Source organism: Pyricularia grisea (genome assembly GCF_004355905.1).
Source record: "Pyricularia grisea strain NI907 chromosome Unknown Pyricularia_grisea_NI907_Scaffold_7, whole genome shotgun sequence".
Taxonomy (NCBI): Eukaryota; Fungi; Ascomycota; class Sordariomycetes; order Magnaporthales; family Pyriculariaceae; genus Pyricularia; species Pyricularia grisea.
This window is the reverse complement of record NW_022156720.1, coordinates 898,097-921,315: the sequence shown is the minus strand read 5'-3', so window position 1 is coordinate 921,315 and position 23,219 is coordinate 898,097. Positions and strand designations below refer to the sequence as shown.

The window sequence follows — 23,219 nt, the reverse complement described above, 5'->3', positions numbered from 1 at the left end:
ACGGCGGCAATCAACCAAAATATTTCCTAAAATATCCTTAAAATCGCTTTTTCCTAATTCCAATTTTGTTTAAAATTCGATTTTCCAGATAGGTTTTTCAAACTTTTCGTTATAGGACGAAATAAATATTTTTACGCAATATTTTGTTAATAAATCGTTTTTTGGTATTTTTGACTTTATATTATATATTAATAATTTTTTTGTAAATTTATTTGGTAATATAATTCCAAATTTTGGTCGTTTTTTAATTTTTAGAAATGGTAAATAATATTTTTTTAAATCGTCCTTTTTTTAGCTAATTTACTCGTAAATCCAATTTTTAATAATATTAGCGGAGCGGTTTTTGGCAATTTTAAAAATAATTAAAAAATTTCCAAATATTTTTTTTATATTTATAATTTTCCCATTTAACAAAATATTTTATTTTGCCGTGGTTTTATTTATGGTCGAATATTTGTTTTATTTTATAGGTTTTTTATACGTCGATTTCGATTACTTTTTATATAACAGTGCCGTATAATGCTAATTCCAATAATAATATATAAAATATTGGATAAATTTTTATAATATTTGGTAATAATAATTGGTAATTGGTATCGTTAATTTTTTTTAATTTTAAAAAATTCAAATTTCTTAAAATTGAATTTGTTATTTAATCGTTGTATTTTAATATTACGTCGAATAAAATAAACGTTATTTTTTTTAGAAAAATAATCCCTTTATCCGATATTAATTGGCGTATTTTATTTATTTTTTTCGTACGAACTTTAATTCCCGTTGGAGTTTTTTATATAATTACCGTAATTTATTTATTTATTTATCGGCCCGTAATACCATAATAGTTATTTTGGGTTTTCCGTATACTGTAGGGTTAAATCCGTAATTGGCGTAAAACGGGGTTATTTTGGTATTTTTGTTTTTTAAATTATTGTAAACAAATTATATTATGGGTAATAATTATAGTTAATTATTTTATTTATGGTTTACGTAATATTTTAAATATTATTCGGATATTTGGTTGGGTCGTTTTATTTATTCGTTTATTTGGGGGTAAAATATTATTAATAATTTATAATTGGTTTTTAACTATTTTATTAACAATTTCCAAAATTTTAATGTAAAAAATTTATTTTTATCGGTGATAATATTCTTTGGTAATCCGTAATTATTAACAATTATTCGTAAAAATATATCGGCGATTTTTTTGGTATTACTACTTTTTTTATATAATAGGAAATAGGCGTATTTGGTAAATTTATTTATTATAATTAGTATATTATCGTATTTGGTTCGTGTAAATAGTTTTTTTAAAAATGGTAATTTAACGATAAAATCCATAATAATGGTTTACCAAACTTTATTAAAAGTTGGTAATAATTATAATAACCCGTAAAATTTATATTTTGCGGATTTGTTTTTAACGCAAAATTCGCAATTTTTAATAATTTTTCGTACTTTTTTTCGTGTTTTTTTAAAATTATAATATTATTTTAACCGTTTCCATATTTTGGAAATTTTTTGGTGTTTGTAAATTTTATTTTCGTAAATTTTCCGTATTTCTTTGGTATAATTATTGTGTTTATTATTATAAAATTCCGGTGTATTGGTAAAAGGTTTCCGTTTTCGTTTATTATAAAAATAACGCGTATTCTTTTGGTATAATATTTTCGTGGTTTGGTTTTTGGTTAAAAACGTCGGTTTTGCCGTTTTTTATTTTTTTCGGTAAATAGTTTTAAAATGAAATTTTAATAAAAATTTTAACCATTTAGTTTATCGTTTGTTTAATATTTTATTGGTGGTAAAATAGATCAGGTTTTTATAATCCGTATAAATTAACATTTCGTATTTAATTCCGGATAATTAGGGTCTCTATTTTTCGAATATTCGAATAATAACCATTAACTTTTTATCGTATATTTAGTAATTAAATTTTGGTTTATACAATTTTTATAAAAAAAAACGCAAAAATGCAATTTCTTTTTTTCGTTTCGTTGGTTAAATTATCTTTTAATTACGTAATTAAATACGTCGGTTTTGATTTCGAAAAGTTTCGTTGGATTTGGTATTTTAAAAATTGGTTTTCGGATTATTACGTTTTGTAACTGTTTAAAAGTTTATTACGTTTATTCCGTCCATTGAAATTTTAGGTTTTTTTTAATTATATTGTTTAATAAAATGGTGATTGCGCCGTATTTTTTAATAAATCTTTTGTAAAAATTTATAAATTCGAAAAAATTTTGACCGTTTTTTACGTTTTGTGGTTAAAATTATTTTTTTACTGTTTAAACTTTTAATTTTTCCATCCTAATTTTTCCAAAAACGATGGTATATTTTAAAAAATTAATGTGTTGATTATAAAAAAAATATTTCTTTTGGTTTAATTAAATATTTAACGTTTTATAACTTTCGTAAAACCGTATAAACGTGTTTTTTATATTTTTTACCGTTTTGGAAAAAATAAGGATATCGTCCAGATAAATAACGACGAAAATATTTAAACATATTTTAAAAACGTGGTTAATCATAATTTAAAAGGTTATTGGAACGTTAATAAAACCGAAAAATATTACCAAATATTCGTAATATTTTCGTTTGGTGCAAAACGCGGTTTTCCATTTTTCGCCTTTTTTTATACAAATTAAATTATATATTTTTTTAAAATTTAATATCGTAAATTATTATATTTAGTAAAATATATTTTAAAATCTTCCCATTAATAGGAGTGGATAATAGTTTTTAATAATAATATCGTTTAATTATTTATAATTTACATATAATTGTAATTTTCCGTTTTTTTGGTACGAAAAAAATTGGGTATTTTGCTGGTAATATTAATAATTTAATATAACCTTTTTTAAGATTTTCGGCGAAATATTCGTTTAATATTTTTATTTATATTGGATTTGAACCGTATATTTTGTGGAATTTTGGTTGGACTTTTTCCTTAAATGGTATTTCGTGGTCGAATAAATTATATTTGGGTAATTTTGTTTCGAATTTTTGGTTGAATAATCGTGTATAAATTTGATATTTTTTTAAAGCTTTGCTATTTTTAATTTATCTGTTTATATTTAATATTATGGAATTATATCGGTTTTAATTTGTGGATAATCGTTTTTTTTTCCAATATTAACTCCGGATTTGGTCGTTTTTTTCGTAAATACGCCATTTATTTTATTTAATTCGTCCGTATTTTATATTTTCTATATAAACTTTTATATATTATAAATTATTTAATAATTAAATATTTTTTTCCTTAAATTTGGCCGATTATTCAATTTATTTTGGGGTTATTTTTCCTAAACCAAAAACCTTTTGAAATTATATTTTTATTCCCTGTTTCCGTAATATTTAAAATAGTTTATTTTTTTTATCCGTAATTTTCCATCTAAAAATATACGGTTTTTATTTCGATAATACTGTTTCCGTATAAAATTGCTTTTTTTTTACAATTTGCAATTAATATGGTTTTTTTTATTATCAAAATATCCCTCGTTCCGTTACAATTTTTGGTAATATATGATTATTTTATACTCCATTATCGAAAAATATTTATATAAGTTTTTTATTAAATTATTTATTAAAAAATATATATTTATATTTTATTACCGTATTTTACGTAACGTTTAGGGTTTTTTATTCCGTTTTTATCGTCGCCGTTTGGTATTTTGTACCATTTGGTTATTTTAATTTTTGGGTTTATTAGATTTACGTTTTAGGTCCTTATTCTTTTTATTTCGGGGTACGAAATTATTTTTCGTTTTAATTTCGTTAAATAAATATTTGGTTAATATAAGTGTTTTGCGCATGTTTGTAAACGTTTATTTATTTTTTACTTTCGGATTTTATATAATTTTGGTTATAAATATAAATATTTAATATTATTATTTCCGTCCGTATTAATCCTATATTTTAATTAATATATGGATTTTATATATGCTGCAAATATATTCGTATTATGGAAAATTTGGTTGGTTGCAATATATTCTAAAATATTCGTCGTATAGCGTAAAAATAATTGCTAATTCGTTCCGTAATTTAATTTTATTTTCCCAATTGGGTAATTTTTTAATTATGTAAATTTCGCTAATTTTTGTAATTAATTATGGTTAAAAAAAATTATAATAAATTTTTTTGTTTAAATAAATTCCGTAATTATTTTGGAAATATTCGGCCCAAAAAACACGTGGGTGTTCCGGATATTTAATATTAAACATTGGGTAATTTTTAAACATAAAATTCGGATTTTTTAAAAGATTTTACTTTTATTGCACCGGATTATATTTTAAAAATTGGATTAATTGGTCGTTTTGGTATAAATTAATTTACTTTTTAACGTATTTGTAAAAATCGTCGGTTTTTTCCGCGCTGTAACGGCTGGGAATTATTTCTTTTTCGTCGTTTAAATCTTTTTTTAAAACATTATCTAGAAAAATTTCTGTTAAAAATTGGTTGGTTATTTTAATACGGTGGGTTTATTTTAATGGTTCCGTATCGGATTTTTTTAAAACGTTTAAATTTGTAAATTCGGGTAATATGGCGTTTTATTGGTATAAATTAGTTAATAATTGTATTTTTGTAAACATTTGATTTTCCGTTGCTAATATTCGGGTATTTTTTAGTTTTTAAAGGTATTATTTTACGTTTATTTTGGAATTATTATAAATTATATAATTATCGTTGTAATAAATGGTCCAATTTAATAAACCGTATTAATTAAACTATGCCTATTAATAATTTATAACGTTAAATCCTTATATTTTTTCGGACTTATTCCTAAAATCAAGGGTAAAATCAGGAATATTATTTTAATTTTTAAGGCAATTTTTGGCGATATACCTTATTTTATTACATTTAAAATATTTGCCATTTTTGGGGTTTTTACGAAATTTTTTATATTATATTGCGTTAAAGTCCATAAATTTATTATACGTTTTATATAAGGTATTATATTAATAAAACAGTTTTAAGTATTAATATTTACGTCCAATATTGGTTTATCGCAGAACTGGTCCCTATATATTACGTTTTTCGCGTCGTTCCAATTTTTTCTCGTATTATCGGTTATTAATTTTAACTATTAATTTTACGTATTTAATTAAGGTGTTGGATCGTTTTTTTTTATAAATTCGTTTTTAATTCTTTTTTGAATTCCGTATAAAAACGTGCTATTAAGGCTTCGGAACCCTATAATAATTTGGCGGTAATTTGTCGAAATTTACTGGTACATTTGAATATTAATTTGGTCTGGGTAAAACGTATTAATTTACGTTTAACCGTGCGTTTTTCGTTTAAATTACCGAACATTTTCTTAAAATATTTTTCAAAATTGTTGTAATTGTCGAAAATGCGGTTAATTTTAATTTTACGGTTTTTTTCTTTTTATAATTTAAATAATTTCGCAATATAGGCTCGAACCAAACAAACGCGTCGTTTTTTAAAAACAAAATTACGTAAGCAATTTCATTTATATTATTGTTAAAATTATCCTCGTTAAAATGTAAATAAACCCGGATTTCCGTAAAAAACTTTTATAGGATATTTATAATACCGTTAAAAAACGTAAATAAAAAATATTTAATATTATTTTTATTAATTCGGTTAATTTATTTGGTTATTTATTTCTAATATTATCGATTTTCGGTTCAAAACGTCGCGATTATTCAACGTAAAACGTTAACGTTGGCCGAAACGTTAATAATAAAAGGGGTTTAAAAGGTAATTTTATTAAAAAACATTATTTCGGCGGTATTATTCGGTATATTTTAAAACAAAATATTAAATAAAAACAATCAAAATATTACGATTAGAATATCGGGTAACCTATTTTTATAATAAAATATAGTGGGTTAAAACAATTAAACGTTTTAATTGGGTAATTGGGTATTTTTAATAATTGGGGTAAAATTATAATCGGTTTTAAATAAATATTAAGGTTAATTAAAATTTGATTATTGCTAAATAATTTCAAAATCAAATTTATTTATATAATAATAAACGTGCCTTATATAAATTATATTCCAAATATAATTTTTTTTAATTTGTTTAATTTGTAATTTTCAACTAAAATTTTACAAATTATAAAGATCCATTCCTTTAACCGTTACGTAAGGTTACGTGAAATTTCGTGGCCTTGCCTTTAGGTAATCGTTATTTTGCCGGTCGGTATTTCTTTTGGGCGAATATTGTTAGGAGGGGTGTAACCCCACCTTGCCTTTTTAATACCGGCCCAATTATCTGGTCGTAATAAAATATTTTAAAATTTACCACGTTAAATTATATTTTACACGGGGAGTTAAATTTAATCCGGAAACGTTACGGACGTATTATAATAAGCACTGTTACGCGTTTTCGAATATTTAACGGTATATTTAAATTTCTTAAACGTAAGGTAAACCGGAATTATTAATAAAACGCGTTGGACGGCCTTTAACGTTAACCGCGGTTAAAAACCAAATCCTCGTTATTTATTTTATATAATTTAATAAATTAGACGTTTATTTTATTAATCAACACGTTATTGTTGCGGTTAATTTAATACGTTAATCACGTATACCGTTTTGTAATCCAATCCAGTTTTTTTAATACGGCCTGTCACGGCCAGGCATACATTGGAGAACCTCAGTGTATTAGGCGCTATCGACGAAAATTCTAAACTGAAGAGAAGAGAGAAATTACAATCGACGACGCGCTCAAGAGACGCGCTTAAATCCGGAGGTAGTGGATCCTTGTCCGATCCCTGGCTCGGTGTGGAGCCGAGTCGTGATTCTGAGGGTAGGTCTAGGGGCCTGATCCTCACATTACCCCCCTCTAAGGCCTGATCGACGTAGGCGGTCAGAGTCTTGAGTTTGTCACGTGTGTCTCCTCGGGGCCTTCCTCCGCTCTCGTGTCTTTTTCGCATCGTGCTCGGCAACATTGTCCTCGGGTCCGTCCTCCGCAAAAACATCCTCTGCTGCGCTCCTGATCCACTGTTGCAAATTTACCGGAGGTCCTGCTGCGTCCGGGTACTCCCTGTGAAAGGTATCCAGCAGTACTGGTGAATTTTTCAAGTCGCGGGCCTCATACCATGTCTCATCAGGGTCGAGTCCGACCCACGATACCTGATATTGCAACGTCTTCTTTCGTCCGAATAGACGTGAGGCCAACACTTGCTCCACCTCCCACTCCGGTTCTCCGTTAATTTCGACCGGTGGTTCCGGCTTTTGATACTGCTGAGGTAATGGATCCGTTCCTGCCTTGCGCAGTCGGCTGGCGTGGAACAGCTTACTACCTTTATACCAGGCAGGGGTGTCGAGAATGAAGCTGTGGCCCTTTTCCTCGAGAATCGTCCATGGTCCTGCATTTTGCGAGTCCAACTTGGTCGTAGGAGCTTCGGTGGAAAAACCCTTTTTGCTAACGTAAACCGCATCTCCCACCGTAAAGTCGACCGGTCGCCGCTTCTTATTAGCCTGCCTCTGTTGCTCTATCTGCGCTCCGAGTCCATTGTTGCGGGCCAGTTCCTGGGCTTGCCGGGCTTGGCGGACCATTTCCAGCGCCTTTTGTTGCTGACCGGTCTCCAGGTCTTCTTCGGGTAAAGGTAGAGAGAGCGGGTCTCTAGGGCGAGCTCCTGTTTCTGCTTCGATCGGTGCCATGCCGATAGAGGCGTGAACGGACGAGTTGTGGCCGAAGTCGAAAGCGGGAATATGCCGTCGCCAGTTCGTTTGGTATTTGTCTACATAAAAGCGCATTTTCTGATCCAATTCAGCGTTGGTAATTTCGACGCTGCCCTGACTTTGAGGGTGGCGGGCGCTTCCATGTTTATGCTTTGTTCCTGTCAACTCGTTTAAAGTGTTTAGGAACTCGGATATAAACGGTCCGGCGTTGTCGGAAAGCCATAAGTCGGGGACGCCTTTCCAACGGTACACAGTCTGATAATACCGCATGGCCAAGGTTTCCGCGGTGTCTGTCTTTTTTCCCGGTAGGGTGGCCAAAAGTTTGGTCAGTCGGCAGATGAAGACCCAGACGTAATCGTAGCCTTCTTTATCCTTGGGCATAGTTTTGCCGTCCACCACCACGTGCTGCCAACACCGTCTAGGGATCTCCAGTGGGTGCAGCAGCCCAGGCGTNATGTCACGGCCAGGCATACATTGGAGAACCTCAGTGTATTAGGCGCTATCGACGAAAATTCTAAACTGAAGAGAAGAGAGAAATTACAATCGACGACGCGCTCAAGAGACGCGCTTAAATCCGGAGGTAGTGGATCCTTGTCCGATCCCTGGCTCGGTGTGGAGCCGAGTCGTGATTCTGAGGGTAGGTCTAGGGGCCTGATCCTCACATTACCCCCCTCTAAGGCCTGATCGACGTAGGCGGTCAGAGTCTTGAGTTTGTCACGTGTGTCTCCTCGGGGCCTTCCTCCGCTCTCGTGTCTTTTTCGCATCGTGCTCGGCAACATTGTCCTCGGGTCCGTCCTCCGCAAAAACATCCTCTGCTGCGCTCCTGATCCACTGTTGCAAATTTACCGGAGGTCCTGCTGCGTCCGGGTACTCCCTGTGAAAGGTATCCAGCAGTACTGGTGAATTTTTCAAGTCGCGGGCCTCATACCATGTCTCATCAGGGTCGAGTCCGACCCACGATACCTGATATTGCAACGTCTTCTTTCGTCCGAATAGACGTGAGGCCAACACTTGCTCCACCTCCCACTCCGGTTCTCCGTTAATTTCGACCGGTGGTTCCGGCTTTTGATACTGCTGAGGTAATGGATCCGTTCCTGCCTTGCGCAGTCGGCTGGCGTGGAACAGCTTACTACCTTTATACCAGGCAGGGGTGTCGAGAATGAAGCTGTGGCCCTTTTCCTCGAGAATCGTCCATGGTCCTGCATTTTGCGAGTCCAACTTGGTCGTAGGAGCTTCGGTGGAAAAACCCTTTTTGCTAACGTAAACCGCATCTCCCACCGTAAAGTCGACCGGTCGCCGCTTCTTATTAGCCTGCCTCTGTTGCTCTATCTGCGCTCCGAGTCCATTGTTGCGGGCCAGTTCCTGGGCTTGCCGGGCTTGGCGGACCATTTCCAGCGCCTTTTGTTGCTGACCGGTCTCCAGGTCTTCTTCGGGTAAAGGTAGAGAGAGCGGGTCTCTAGGGCGAGCTCCTGTTTCTGCTTCGATCGGTGCCATGCCGATAGAGGCGTGAACGGACGAGTTGTGGCCGAAGTCGAAAGCGGGAATATGCCGTCGCCAGTTCGTTTGGTATTTGTCTACATAAAAGCGCATTTTCTGATCCAATTCAGCGTTGGTAATTTCGACGCTGCCCTGACTTTGAGGGTGGCGGGCGCTTCCATGTTTATGCTTTGTTCCTGTCAACTCGTTTAAAGTGTTTAGGAACTCGGATATAAACGGTCCGGCGTTGTCGGAAAGCCATAAGTCGGGGACGCCTTTCCAACGGTACACAGTCTGATAATACCGCATGGCCAAGGTTTCCGCGGTGTCTGTCTTTTTTCCCGGTAGGGTGGCCAAAAGTTTGGTCAGTCGGCAGATGAAGACCCAGACGTAATCGTAGCCTTCTTTATCCTTGGGCATAGTTTTGCCGTCCACCACCACGTGCTGCCAACACCGTCTAGGGATCTCCAGTGGGTGCAGCAGCCCAGGCGTCTTGTCATGTCGTACCTTGTTGCGCTGACATTCGCGACAATTTTTGATGTAGCGTTTGACGTCTCGATTTCGGTCGGGCCACCAGTAATCTCTTTTCAGGCGGCTCAGGGTTTTGTTCTGGCCTCCATGGCCGAAGATCTTGGGCTCATGAGCTTCGCGGATGAGAGCCGTTCTTAAGAAAATCTTGCCATCCTGGGTAGTCTCGGGTACCGTTAACAGATTATCATGGCGACCTAGGTTCTGTTTTAGGTTCTCTTCCAGGATAAGGGCCACCAGGTCAACTCCTTGCGGTGCGGAGGGTTCCAAGCTGCTAATGGTTGGAAGAGGTTCGCCGGGTCGGGAGTCGATCTTTTCTGGAGGAATTAGTGCAATGGTGCGGTCTAACACAGCTCGGGCTTTAACCGTAGGGTTGTCGATGGTTTTGCGCGAAAGGGCATCGGCTGCCACATTATCCTTGCCGGGACGGTATTTAAAGGTGAGGTCGAAGTTGGCCAGGTAGTCAGCCCATCGTATCTGGCGAGCGGACAAAAGTTTCTTGGTCGACCAATAAATTAGGGCCTGGTGATCGGTGAAAACACAGAACTTGGTACCCAACAGGGCTGGTTCGAAGTCCTTTAGCGTATTAATCACAGCCAATAGCTCCTGGTCCTGGATCGGATAGTTTTGTTCAGCAGGGGACATGGTTTTGGACGAATAGCCGATTGGCTTCCAGCTGCCATCGTCCTGTTGCTGCCACACGACACCGGCGGTGGCCCTGCCACTGGCGTCGGTGTCCATCCTAACAGGCATACCGGGTTTGAAGAAACTCATCACGGGGGCGGTGATCACCAGCTGTTTCAGCGCTTCAAAGGCAGATTTCTGCTCGGGGCCTCTTTCGAACGGGACTCCCTTTTTCAATAATCGGGTCAGAGGTTCTGCTTGTTCGCTGGCGTGATGGCAGAACGTCCGAACGAAATTGCATAAGCCTAGGAAGGATCGTACTGCGGAAACGGAGGTGACATCGTCCCATTGCCAGCTGGTGATGGCTTCGACCTTTTTGGGGTCGATGCGGATACCTTTACCGATCTCTAGAAGTAAACCCAGGTACTCGATTTCGAAAACGCCGAAACTTGACTTTTTGATATCGCCTTGGAGTCCGGCTTTGTGCAACCTGTAAATAACCTCCTCGGTTTGCTCAAAGTGGACTTGCTCCGATTTATCCTCGGTATAAATTAACACGTCGTCTGCGTAGGCGCTCGCGAAAGCGTCCAGCAGTTCATTAAGCTGAGCGTTGATAAAAGCTTGGAACCAGGCGGGTCCGACCTTCAGTCCAAAGGGTAGGACCTTCCACTGAAATGTGCCTTGTCGCGTTTTGAACGCCGTTAAATACCGTGACTTCGGATCCATTAGCAATCTGTTAAAAGCTCGAATAATGTCGATCTTGGTCATCCTCCGGGCTTTTCCACATTTGCTCAACGTCCCGGCCACGTCGGGGGCAAGTACTTGTCGTCCTTTGATGAATTTGTTTACCCATCTGTAATCCACACAAAAACGTTGCTCCTTCGATTGCGGTTTAGGAACGAACAAAGTTGAAGCTGCGGTCTCCTCCATGGTCCGTTCAATGAAATCGATCCTCAGAAGTTCGTCGATGGTTTCTTTTTCCAACTCCATCATCGCGAAAGGGGTCGAATAACGGGCTGGCCTCCCCTCCAAAGGTTTCTCGAGTTCCAAAACCACGTCGAAACCGGGTCGGCTAGGCGGGAGAATCGTCGACGCCTTTTTGGAAAAGAAGCCCTCAAGGTGGGCAAGTGCTTTGGGCAACTTGGCTCGTACTTGCGCGATGTGCTCCGGGTCTTCCTCTGCAGGGAATGGAATGGGATGTCCATCGTGAGTCTTGTTCCATTGCAGGGCTGATACCGCATTGAGGCTGGTTGTAGGCGTATCGTTTACTGGTACCAGCGGTATAGGCTCCGTGGGTAACGGGGATCGCTTCCATCGATCTTGACGTGGGTCGTTAAGAAGGGCACAAATATTTGCTGGCAGGGCTTTGTTGGAAACGGTCTTTGGGATAGTCGGAAAGGCGCTAATTTCTGCGATCTGAGCCTGGTTTCCGTGTTGGCGTTTAGGGCCTTGAAGTATCTTGCGGACCTGGATGCGACGGTCTTCTTGTTCCATCTTGCGGTCCCGGCGGACTGCGTCAGCTTGGGCCTCGAGGTCCAGAGGCGGATTTGAACGTTGTACAACGATTGCGGGTGAGTATTGGGCCATGGCGGGCAGGTCGTTGGGCCAAACGAAGCTGCGGGTAGCTGGGAATAAGCCTACTCGATGCTTCGTCCACCATTCTTGTCCGATAAACACATCGTGTGCCGTCTCGAGGAGGATAAATTTCTGCCGTGGGAATTGTCGTCCGTCGATTTGCAAAGCGAGCCGAAGGTATTCGGTGGCTCTTGCGGTAACCTTCCCGTTAAAATCTCCAAAGTCCAAAGGTTTGGGGAGCTTTTTGATAGGTAGCTCTAAACGTTGGGCGACCTTTTTCGCGAGGCTCGGTCGAATGGATAAGTACACATCTGCTCCGGTGTCACAGAGAGCTTGGGCGTTGAGACCACGACCTTTGTCTTGCAATTGAATGGGAGCAAGGAAGGTGTTTAATTTGGGTGATCTATCGATTTTGGCTATCTGAGGCATGCAGACTGCCGAGGAGACTTCCGGCAGCCTTAGCAGTTTTCCGAATCCGACGAAGATGAGCTGTGGCCGGATCGTTCACCAGCTTCTCGATCGCCTTCGTGTTGAAGGGCGAGAACGGCGGCGATGTGAGCGGCCTTTTCGGGGCAATTGCGTGCCAGGTGCCCGGCTTCTTTGCAAAGGAAGCATCTACCCTCAGTGACCAATTTGGCGTTTTCTCTGCTGGGCGACTTCGGGGCGTCAATGGTCTGTGTGCGGGTTTGGTTCTTGGCTTCCTGGCTGTGCCGGCGATTCTCGTGTCGACGCTGTTTGCGTTCGGCGCTGGCTGAACGCTCACGGCGCTCTTCCCTCTTTTTGCGGTTCTCGCGGAGCTCCTCCCAAGCGCGTTGTTGGGCCAGCGCCGAGTTCGCAACTTCTCCGGCAAAGGTCTCGTACGAGATATTTGGGTCTTTGGATAGGCTGAGAAGCTGGGGGTTCAGGTTGGCAGGAATGTGCTCATAGAGAACCAACTTGCGTTCCGTTTTGGCAATGTTGGCTTTATCGGCTAGGCTGTTAACCTTGCCAATAAACTGGTGGATGTCTGTTGACTTGTCCGACAGACTAAACTTCAGGTGACGAAGCTCCTCACGGGCTTTGGAGGCTTGATTGTCATCGTGGTAAACAGCGGCTAGGGTCGCGACCATTTCGGCCGCGCTGCTGAAAGGCATAATGGTGGATTCATAGCGGCCTTGGATAAGGTCGTTGGCAAGCCCTTCAGTGAGGGAATTGATCACCGCCATGCGGCTTCTTTCTGTTTTATAAGTTTCGTCGTCCTCTACAAATTTATCTGCGATTTTGGTGATCCATTTATCAAAACGATCCTTATCACCATCAAACATGCCGGGGTCGATGCCGGCTTTACGTGCCGTCCTGTCGTAGGCAGGGTTTTTAGCATTTTGGTTACTTCCGTAAGGCTCAAATGCTGTCCGGGCAGCGATACCATGGGGCTTAAACTCAGCCCCTCCAAAGGCGCTGTTCAAAGGCGTAATACCGCGGGTTTGACGGGTGGCATTGTTACTCCGGGTGGCAAGCTGGTCTTTAAGTTGGGCAATGGTGGCCAAAAGATCTTGCAGCTGTGATTGAGTGATGGTAGCCTGGCCGGTTGTGCTTTCGCTTTCGTCTGCCATTTCGCTTCTCATTTGGGCGGCAGGCGAGGGCGCTCTGCTTGGAGATTTCGGAATTTCGTTCCTGCCGTCTGACGTTTTGGCAGAAGGTTGGTGGGGAGGGCTTCGCGCCTCTCCTGGGTGCTCAGAAACTGACTCGTACTCGTACGATCCGTCAACTTCGATGCTGTCGACTGGCTGATCTTGCTCTGTGTCGGATTGGGGCTCAACGGGCTCTTCAGGCTCTGTGTTGGCGCTGGTAGGAGCGGGCTCTACTGGCTCTGGGCTCACTGGGGCAAATGTAATCTCTCCGTTTTGATCCGAACCTTCGGTGTTGGGAGTAGCAGTGCCTGAAGCCAAATTATCTGGCTTTGCTGAGTTTGCGTTTGTCACGCGTTGGGATTGGCGAATCGGTGGGCCGTAATTCTTACGCGGCGACATTGATTTCGCGAATGGTGTCTTCTGTGGCCTAGTTTACCGTCGTGCACAGCCGACGTGGTGAACGATTGAATGAAGGGATTGAACGATATATTTTAATTGCTTCACCAGCAAATCATAGTGAGTTTAGAATTATGTCACGGCCAGGCATACATTGGAGAACCTCAGTGTATTAGGCGCTATCGACGAAAATTCTAAACTGAAGAGAAGAGAGAAATTACAATCGACGACGCGCTCAAGAGACGCGCTTAAATCCGGAGGTAGTGGATCCTTGTCCGATCCCTGGCTCGGTGTGGAGCCGAGTCGTGATTCTGAGGGTAGGTCTAGGGGCCTGATCCTCACACGGCCGCTGGTTTAAAAAACACCCAAAATTGCAATTTACCAAATAATAACCCGTTAAAATCCATTATTTAAATTTTAAATAATAAATCGATTTTATAAAAGGCTAATATCGCCGCACCGTTACCCGTGCGATTAAATTTGGGATTACGTTTTTAACGGTTTAAAACGGTAGCGAATACGGTATTAAAATCGGTATACGAAATGGCCGAATACCGGTATTAATCGTAACGAAAAAAAGGTATAAAAAACCACGTAATATCGATCCGGCCAACCGTAAAAATTATACGTTAATAAATACGGATAACGTAATTGAATAATTATTACCGTTTTTTTATATTTTTACAAAATGGCCTATTAACGATTAATTTAATTTAAATTTATTTGCAAATATTATATTTACGCGGTTAAAATTTGGTTTTTCCAACGTAAAAATTATATTTATTTAAATATAATATTTTAACCGGTATTTATGGCCAAAAATTGTTATTATATAATCGATTGGATTTTTCACGTTAAAAAATGGTTTAAATATAATTTTAACGCCAATTTTGATTTTATAAACCGTATTACGGTTTAAATCGAACCAAATTTTCGGCGGGCCAAAACCCGGATTTGGAAATAGCTTTTTTTCGACGGTTTTACCGGTTATTTTGGTATAAAAATATTTAATTATTATTTTAAATTTAATATCGAAATAATTATTTTACCGTTTTATTTAACGTATTTTATATAATTTATAAATGTTTTAATATTTATTTATTCAAAAAAAGAATTGCAAACGGTATTGTATAAATATATTTAAAACAGTATTCCGTTATTTACCCGATCTAATTTCGTTATAATAATCCAAATAAATTGTTTTTAATTTATTTATCAATTTAACGGTAAATTAATATATTTTTATTTATATAATAATATTGGAAAATAGCTTTTACGATTAATTACGTTATTAACGGTTTCTAAAATATTGGATTATTTCCAATTAACGGTAAAAAAATATTGGTTAAATTATATAGTTTATTTAATACAGCAAATATTCCACGTTATTTAAAAACCCTGTTTATTATTAATTAACTTACCCGAACCAAATATTCCGCGAACCGTATTACGGCCAAATTGCATTTTTTTAATTTAAATATAATTAACGTTTTTTTTAATTTATACGCCGTTATTAACAAAACGATTTTTTTCCGGCAACGTGTTATTTAAAAACAAAATAATAAAAAAAAAACGTTTGTAACGTATTTTACAATATAAAATTAAAATAATATTAAAATTAAACAATAAATAATTCCAAACCGCCAATACGTTGGAGGATATACGGACCGTTACAAAACCAAATAAAACCTGATCGAAAAAATAAATATTTACCAATAAAAAAAATTCGTTAAAAATTTATAATATAAAAATAAAAAATAAATTATTTAACGTTGGTAAAAATTCAACGGTATATCCAACGGAATAAAAATACAAAAAAAAAAATATTTAAAAAATTTAAATTTTAAACTGAAAAACGTTCCGGAAATTAAAAAACAATTTGGAAAAAAAAACCGAATTTTAAATTTCACAATTATAATTCCTCGATAAAAGGCCAATTTTAAATAATAAAACGGGCATATAAATTAATATTACCGTAAAAACCGATTCCAATTATTTTATTAATATATATATATATTACAATTTTTAAAATTAATTTTACCTTTTCCACCCGTAACGTTTTTTTAATTATTTCCGTAATATATACCATTAATTTTACCTTCGTTTCGTTAATTTAGGAATATAAAACCGTTTAAAAAACGTTTTTCGCCGTTAATACCGGGGTGTAAAACAAATAATTTAAAAATATCCGGTTCGCTTTATAACCGTTTAAACGGCCTATTTACGGCAATTAACCCAAATTTTTTGGAATAAATATTTACAGCGCAAATTATTATTTTAATATAACCTTATTTTGGATTTTTTTAATTATTATTGTGTTAATGTGTGTTAATTGTTTTTTAACGAGTAATTTTTGTAGGCGATTCCCTAACAAATTTACTGACCCGCGATTTTGTCGTGACCCGCGATTTTGCAACCCCCTCTTTGAGGGGGCCCACAACGCACAGCCCCCAAGTAGGTAGACTGCAGCCCTTGTTCTTCTGGCCAGTCTACCATGGCCAATCACTCGCACCCACTGAGGCTTTTGTACAGGCAAGCCTTCACGAAACATGGAACTCCGCTAATAATAAACATTGTATTTATAATGACGGCTCTATTCATCAAAATGAGCCAAAACCCTTTCGAAGAAATTCGTCCAAGTCATATCCAGGGGCAAAGCCCAGGTTCGTCATAAACGCAGGATCAGTTTCCAAAGTATCATTACAATCAGCAGCTGCCAGCTCATCCAGCATGGCATCATAATCAAGCCCCTTGTTTGAGTCGTGATGACGGTTCTGCATACCAAGCGTCGTCGCGTTGTGCATTCCGTGATCCATCATTCTCGTACCGTTGGTACCAGGTACCATACTGAGACGCGTTAGCTCTGTGGACAGAATTGAGGACGGAAGGGAAGAGGTCAAGGTCAAGGTTGGTGGGAGAATGAAGTTCCATGGACAAAAAAAAAAAAAAAAAACAGTCAAAGAAAAATGAAATCTTGGAATGTAATAACTTACTTTCTAGGTATATTGCCCGGGTTGCCGAGATGCATAGAGCCATGGTATGGAAGCATTCCTGATGGTTGAGATTCATGCCCAATATTTGACGGTTGTTGCATGGAGAATGGCCCGAACCGAGAATTTGTCGGCTGTATAGGTCCAGGATGTTGTGTATTTAAAAAGGGAATTCGTGTCCGACCATCAATCGGAGGTGGCAATGGATGTACACTTGCTTGTCCTTGAGCAGGGCTTGATCTAGTTTGGTGATTTCGTTCTTGGACGTGTTCTTGCTGTGCGAGCTGTGGTTGTGTGTGCGACTGTGGCTGTGGCTGTGGCTGTGGCTGCGGTTGTGGTTGTGTACTGGGATGGCGTTCATCACCAGCAGGGCTCCAAATAGCACATAAAGCTCGTGATAGAGACACCCAACGTCTCCTGTCATTTTCCTGTAGACAGTCTATACGACCTTCATTGGAAGCCAGCCGCATAAAGGAAACCAGTAGTGGAGGAGTGCTGCCGGCGCCGAATCGAGATATGAAAGTTTCAATCACTTCCATAAGACCCCAAAAGAGTGAAACTCTAGAGCTCGCACCATTGGGTGAAAGTACAAGAGAAGCTGAGAGAAACGCTGCTTGTACAAAGTAAGCAGATGGAATCGATGCTGTTACCTGATTCCCCACCAATGAGTTACAAAATGAATATTCCGGAGCCAGACACCGAACAAGGTCGAGGGTTCCACCTTCAACACCGTCTTTAAGGCGCGAGTGTAACTCCGACTGGTGACTAAGAACACGGAAGAATTGAAATAGCTGATCAAAACATTTGGTAGGTTGAACAGACTGCTTAGGACCCGAATTGGAATTGCCCGGTTCGGCAAATCCAAACCCGGTACAAGGTAGCCAATGTACCCACTCGGCAGGATTATCCTGACTTGTAGTAATGTGAGACATGACCGAGTTACTTGTAAGATGTGGTGGCTGAACCGAGAGTCGACCGAGAAGCGTATCCAAAGAAAAGCATACTGCTACCAGCAGTTGGTTTTCGGAAGTTTGTGAATTGACCTGCTCCGTCTGACCAAGTCTCATCTGAAGTGCAAGCCTAACAGCCATCCCCACAAGATGAGAGGCTGCGAGTGTATTCTGCTTTCCGAATTGCACCAATGAGAGTAACAACAGTGCCTTGAGATGGGGCCTGGTTAGATCAGTATGCTCCGAGGAAGGTATTAAAGCACGAGCCACGGTATAAATATCTGCCGCTGGCATTTCTCCAGTGCGATCGGCAGATGAATGTGCATTTTGAAACGAGGCCAGCGCAAGTGCTGCCCATAGTTCAGCATGAGAACCAATGGATGGTAACTGAGACTCTAGGATGAGGCCATCTGCTGGATAGGTCGACGCGGTTTTATGTAGTGTTGCTTGGTCAAGTATAGGTAACCAGCAAGTGGTGTACGAGTTGTACACATCGAGAAGTCGTTGATAGTTCTTTGGTAAGCTTACTCGCGGTAAGCACTGTGCATGAATGTTAGCGCTAAGGACAAGTGTACAGTTTAAAATGAGCATCAACATCAAAGAACTTACAGATTTTGTCATAGAAGCCAATTGCGTCGGAGCCGGGAGATTGACCACTGTAGCCGGCGTGCTCGAACCGGTTGTCCTCGGTGGCCCTGCCGGATGTATGTCCCGATCCTCCGTATTACGGTCCGGTACCGAATTTTGCATGTCGCCATCGGAATCAATAGGAGATTCTGTCACCCTAGGCGGAGCACCATCCTTTTCCGATAGTAACCTATCAATTCCTCTGTGTATCCTGCTTTTTCTCCATCTCTTGTGTAGCCGAATGCCTTCCTCATTCCCCTTGTCAAGCAGCAACCCAGAGGCGCGCCTAGATTCGTTCGATAATAACGCGGCGAGAGCATCCTCGCTGCCTGCAACATTCTCAAATACCCAGGCGAGGGTGAGCTCCAATGTTCGTATCAGGCCGGTCTGGACGCCTCGCTTTTTAGGCGCTATGGTGTATGTACACGCTCTCGATAGCGACGTGCAAGAGTAGCATTGGGGCTGGACGCCGTCACACTTTTCTCGTGCGGCCCGGCATTGATCGCATGCCCTCGACACGCGTTGTCGTTTCGGCGCAGCAGGTGTTTGTGCGGAACCAGTTTCGATGGGGACGGTTGCGGCTGGCGGTAGCGCGTTTCCGGAAGACAGTTCACTACGCCTCCGCTTCAGACTCGGAGACATGCTGAGCCGGACGCAGCTCGCCGCCAAGCGTCTTGACGAGGGGCGCAAACATGCGGGAGTGATTGAACGTTTTCCCTGATATCTTCAACGATGGAGCAATATGGCAGAAGATTGAGCCAGATCAAACGTAGAGATAGGGTAGTCTTGGCTGTTACGCGCGCCGAATCCTTGTGGTGAATGTTCAGCTGTTGCTTTTCATTTGCGGGGGTGGGATGCTCGGCATTTGGGGAAGAGGATCCACAAAATCGTTGAAAAGTCTTGGAGTCACAGGTCGTTGATTGGATGCAGGAACACTAGTCAGAAAAGTGACCTGAAATACCACCTACTAAAAAAAAAGTAGCATTAAACAGGGTTGCCCCACTACAACGGCAAAATGACTGGATATCCATTGAAGCCACCTTAGCAGCGGATGAAGACTTGCCCGGCAGCCCCGCGTACAGTAAGCAAGAACTGCGTGCGTGCGCAATGCACTGATGCACTTCCGGGTTCAGGCTGGCAGGCGACACCGTCACAATTAAAGTACTCGAATGTCACCAAAGCAACTCGACTGCTGCCCAGCTTGTCGAGTCTAACAATTAATCAAACCCGAGGCGGCGAAATGGATACAAGGTGAACAAAGTACCCATGGCCAACAACAAACCCAATTGGCCGTCCCTGTGAAGATCGATCTCTCCCCGGTAGGAGAAATGTCACTGGCCAAGCGGCCCTTCGCCGAGGTGGACGGCGGCGGGGATCACCGGCATGAGACTTTACGGCAGCGTCAAACTCCGCCTCAACCTTCTCCCGATTGCCGAGGCCGGTGGTCTGCCGAGTCGGACGAGTTCCCAGATACTTTATCACCATGGTACGATGACGGAACGCCACCTCAAGCCTTTGAGGCTGATGCCTCGATCGTTCTCGTCGGCATCCGAGGTGCTGGAAAGTCGACTCTAGCAATAATTGCCTCTACCGCCATGAACCGACGGGTTGTCGATTGCGAAAAGGCATTCCAACAAGCGACCACCTTTTCCAGTTCGGTTTTCAAAAGACTATATGGGCCGCTTGAGTGCCGACGGCGGCAAACCGATGTGTTGCGTGACACGTTAGCCAACAGTTGCAAGGGATGCATTATTGTATGCTCATGGATGGAGAAGAATATTCGCCGTCTACTCCAGGAATTTTGTCGTACAAATCCGGTTGTGCACATCCTCCGCGAGAGTGATGTTGTCCAGAGACACCTCAAGATCGAGGATGAAGCCAAGGCCAGCAATCTCATAGCCTTGAGTACTTCTTTGTTTCGTGGGTGCAGTAACTTTGAGTTCTTCAATCTGTCCGAGAACCTGTCTCGACATGTCGATACTCAGACAGACACCACCGTCAACAAACCGCGAAGTCCTGCGCCATACCTTACGCTGAAGAGAGCAGAAAGGCATTTTCTCAAGTTTTTGACTCTGATAATGCCTGCCGGAAGCATACCATTCATCGAATCCGCCTTTCCTCTGGCTTCTGTTCCTACGCATGAAAGAAAGTTTACATATGCCTTGTCTGTCACACTTTCAAGCCTGTTGGCTCGTGAGATAGATACTGAGGAGATGGAAATAGGAGCCGATGCTATCGAGATTGTCGTTGATGATCTAGTCTGTGGCCCTGGTGAAGTGAGCTCATTGACTCCCGAGAGAGCAGCACTCATCACCAACGTCCTTGGATCTATTCGTCGCAACACAGTCATACCATTGATTTATCATGTCTTGAAGCCCGAGACTGGTCCATCACGCCCGTTTGTTACCAATCCAGACACCATATACGTGGACTATGTCCTACATGGCTTGAGACTTGCTCCCGAGTTTGTGACTGTCGACTTGCAACTCAACGAAACCATCTTCAAGCATGTGGCATCGTCAAGGCGCAATTCTAGGGTCATTGCTCATCGCGCCCCTATACCGGCTTTACCGTGGGACAGTCCGGACTGGCTCCGGTATTATGAGGACGCTAGGAAATTTGACTGCGACTTGGTTCGACTAGTCAGGCCGGCCTATGATATGCAAGACAATTTTGATGTCCAGCGATTCAGAGCGTGCGTTGATCTCCTGGGCGAGCCCCGTATACCGATTATTGCTTACAACACGGGCCGCCTTGGTCGACACTCGGCATGTTTCAATCCTATTCTGTCTCCCATCACCACTACGGCCGGCTCCGGAGATATTTCAAGACTGGAGTCTTCTTATCATCCTCAATTGACAGCCATTGATGGGATCAAGGCCTTGTATTCATCATTTGTCTACGATGCCATGAAGCTGTACGTTTTTGGTGCAAACGTATCATACAGTTTGTCTCCAACAATGCACAACGCCGCGCTGGCAGCCTATGGTATTCAACACATGTACAGACCATATTCGACTCCAACCCTGGGCGGTCTCAAGGGTCTTGTGGATGATCCTTTTTTTGCGGGAGCTTCCGTCGGCCTTCCTTTCAAGGTTGAAATAATCACCATCACCGACAGCCTGAGTAGACACGCCCGGGCAATAGGGGCCTGCAACACCCTCATTCCTATTCGACATTTGAACTCCGATGGCAGCGTGCCAGATGATTCAACTTTATTGTTCAACAGTCGGAACAGAGCCGGGCCCATCAAAGCTTTATACGGCGAAAACACAGACTGGATCGGAATAAGGGCATGTATTCGTCGAGGCTTATCTCCAGCAAATGCTGTCCGTCCTGCAAGCTGTGGTCTCGTCATTGGAGCCGGTGGTATGGCTCGAGCAGCAGTTTATGCCATGCTACAGCTTGGGGTCAAGAATATCGTCATATACAATCGAACTGTCGCCAATGCAGAGAAGCTTGCTCGTCATTTCCGCCACCTGCTATCCAAAGGCGACCTACCCCAACTTGACAACAACAGCACAGTGAACATTTCACATTCTAGTCGATCTAGTGGTACTTCATCACCGGCAACAACCCCACGCTGTACAGATGCAAGATTTCACATTGTTCGTTCGTTGGATGATCCGGCTAGCCAAGAATGGCCACCAGGATTCAACTTGCCCACCATGATTGTATCATGTATACCAACGCACGAGGTAAACAATACACCTCCTCCAAGCTATACTCTCCCACCCGCATGGCTCGCCAGCCCTACAGGAGGAGTTTTCTTCGAGCTCGAGTATAAAACGCTCGACTCTCCGCTTCATGCACAATTCCGACGCGAAGCACATAGAGGATGGGTAGTCATGGATGGGTTGGATCTACTTCCAGAGCAGGGCTTTGCACAGTTTGAGTTATTTACAGGTCGTAGGGCCCCGAGAAGACTAATGAGGAGGGTTGCGTTGCGGGCCTGGAGTGATGAGCTTGGGAGATCGGGGCCTCTACAGTTGGAGCCTAGGTTGAGGAACATTGTAGAGCAGGAGCCTTGAGGTCTGCTATTGTCATTAGGCTCATAGCGATAGTATACCCATTTACGAGTGTTTAATGTTGTTTGTTTTAGACTTAGGTTTACGGAGAGTTCAACACGATCATTGATGCGATTGAGAGTAATGCTATGTACGCAAGTCTAAAGAATACCGAGTCAACATCCTACCTCGCCTACACTAACCTCAATTGACCGACAGATTCATCACATTGTAGGTCAGGTGCATTGGCCCCCACTTGGAATCAATTTCTGCCATCACGGCACCATCTATTATTGCTCCACAGTTTGCACATGTTTTATTACAAAGTATTTCACTTGGTCACGCTAAGAACTCCAAGACTCCATTCTCTGGGCATCGCGAAAGTATTCATCCAGCTGTAATACTGAAGAAGCAAATCCACGGCTGAAATTCCTTACCCCTTGCTCCCCAAACTCCCACACCTGCCCCAGACTTGAGGTATGCCAAGGGCTTACCTCTCCGCGGAATGAGACAGATTTACGCATTATCCTTGCCACGTCGGGACGCTAGTCTGCCCCATGTGGGGAAACCTGCTAAACGTACTTCCGCCGGGGTTCTCGGGCTGATGGATAACTGAATGCAACCTTGGCAATGCGCAGCTTGGAGTAACGGTTTTAACGGCACTGCCTCGTCGAAAGCCCATACTGTGTTGGTAATTACTTCTCCCGGGTTGGCTTTTATCCAATTTTCTATCCAATTTCCCCGCAATAAGGAAATCTAACAACCCACATTGTTTCAATTGTAC

General features: G+C 40.9%; 2 protein-coding genes across 2 annotated transcripts; one reads left to right on the top strand and one right to left on the bottom strand.

The window, feature by feature from the left end:
* Window positions 1-16,417: 16,417 nt before the first annotated feature.
* On the bottom strand, window positions 16,418-19,228 carry PgNI_09292 (uncharacterized protein). The gene is made up of 3 exons (XM_031129277.1): window positions 18,411-19,228; window positions 16,855-18,341; window positions 16,418-16,708 (listed from the first exon to the last, which is right to left on the bottom strand). The coding sequence occupies exons 1-3, from the start codon at window positions 19,068-19,070 to the stop codon at window positions 16,462-16,464; spliced, it is 2,394 nt and encodes a 797-aa protein (XP_030978329.1). The 5' UTR covers window positions 19,071-19,228; the 3' UTR covers window positions 16,418-16,461.
* Window positions 19,229-19,756: 528 nt separating this feature from the next.
* Window positions 19,757-22,459, top strand: PgNI_09291 (uncharacterized protein; the record flags this gene model as incomplete). Its single annotated transcript, XM_031129276.1, has 1 exon — window positions 19,757-22,459. The coding sequence occupies one exon, from the start codon at window positions 19,757-19,759 to the stop codon at window positions 22,457-22,459; it is 2,703 nt and encodes a 900-aa protein (XP_030978326.1).
* Window positions 22,460-23,219: the final 760 nt, after the last annotated feature.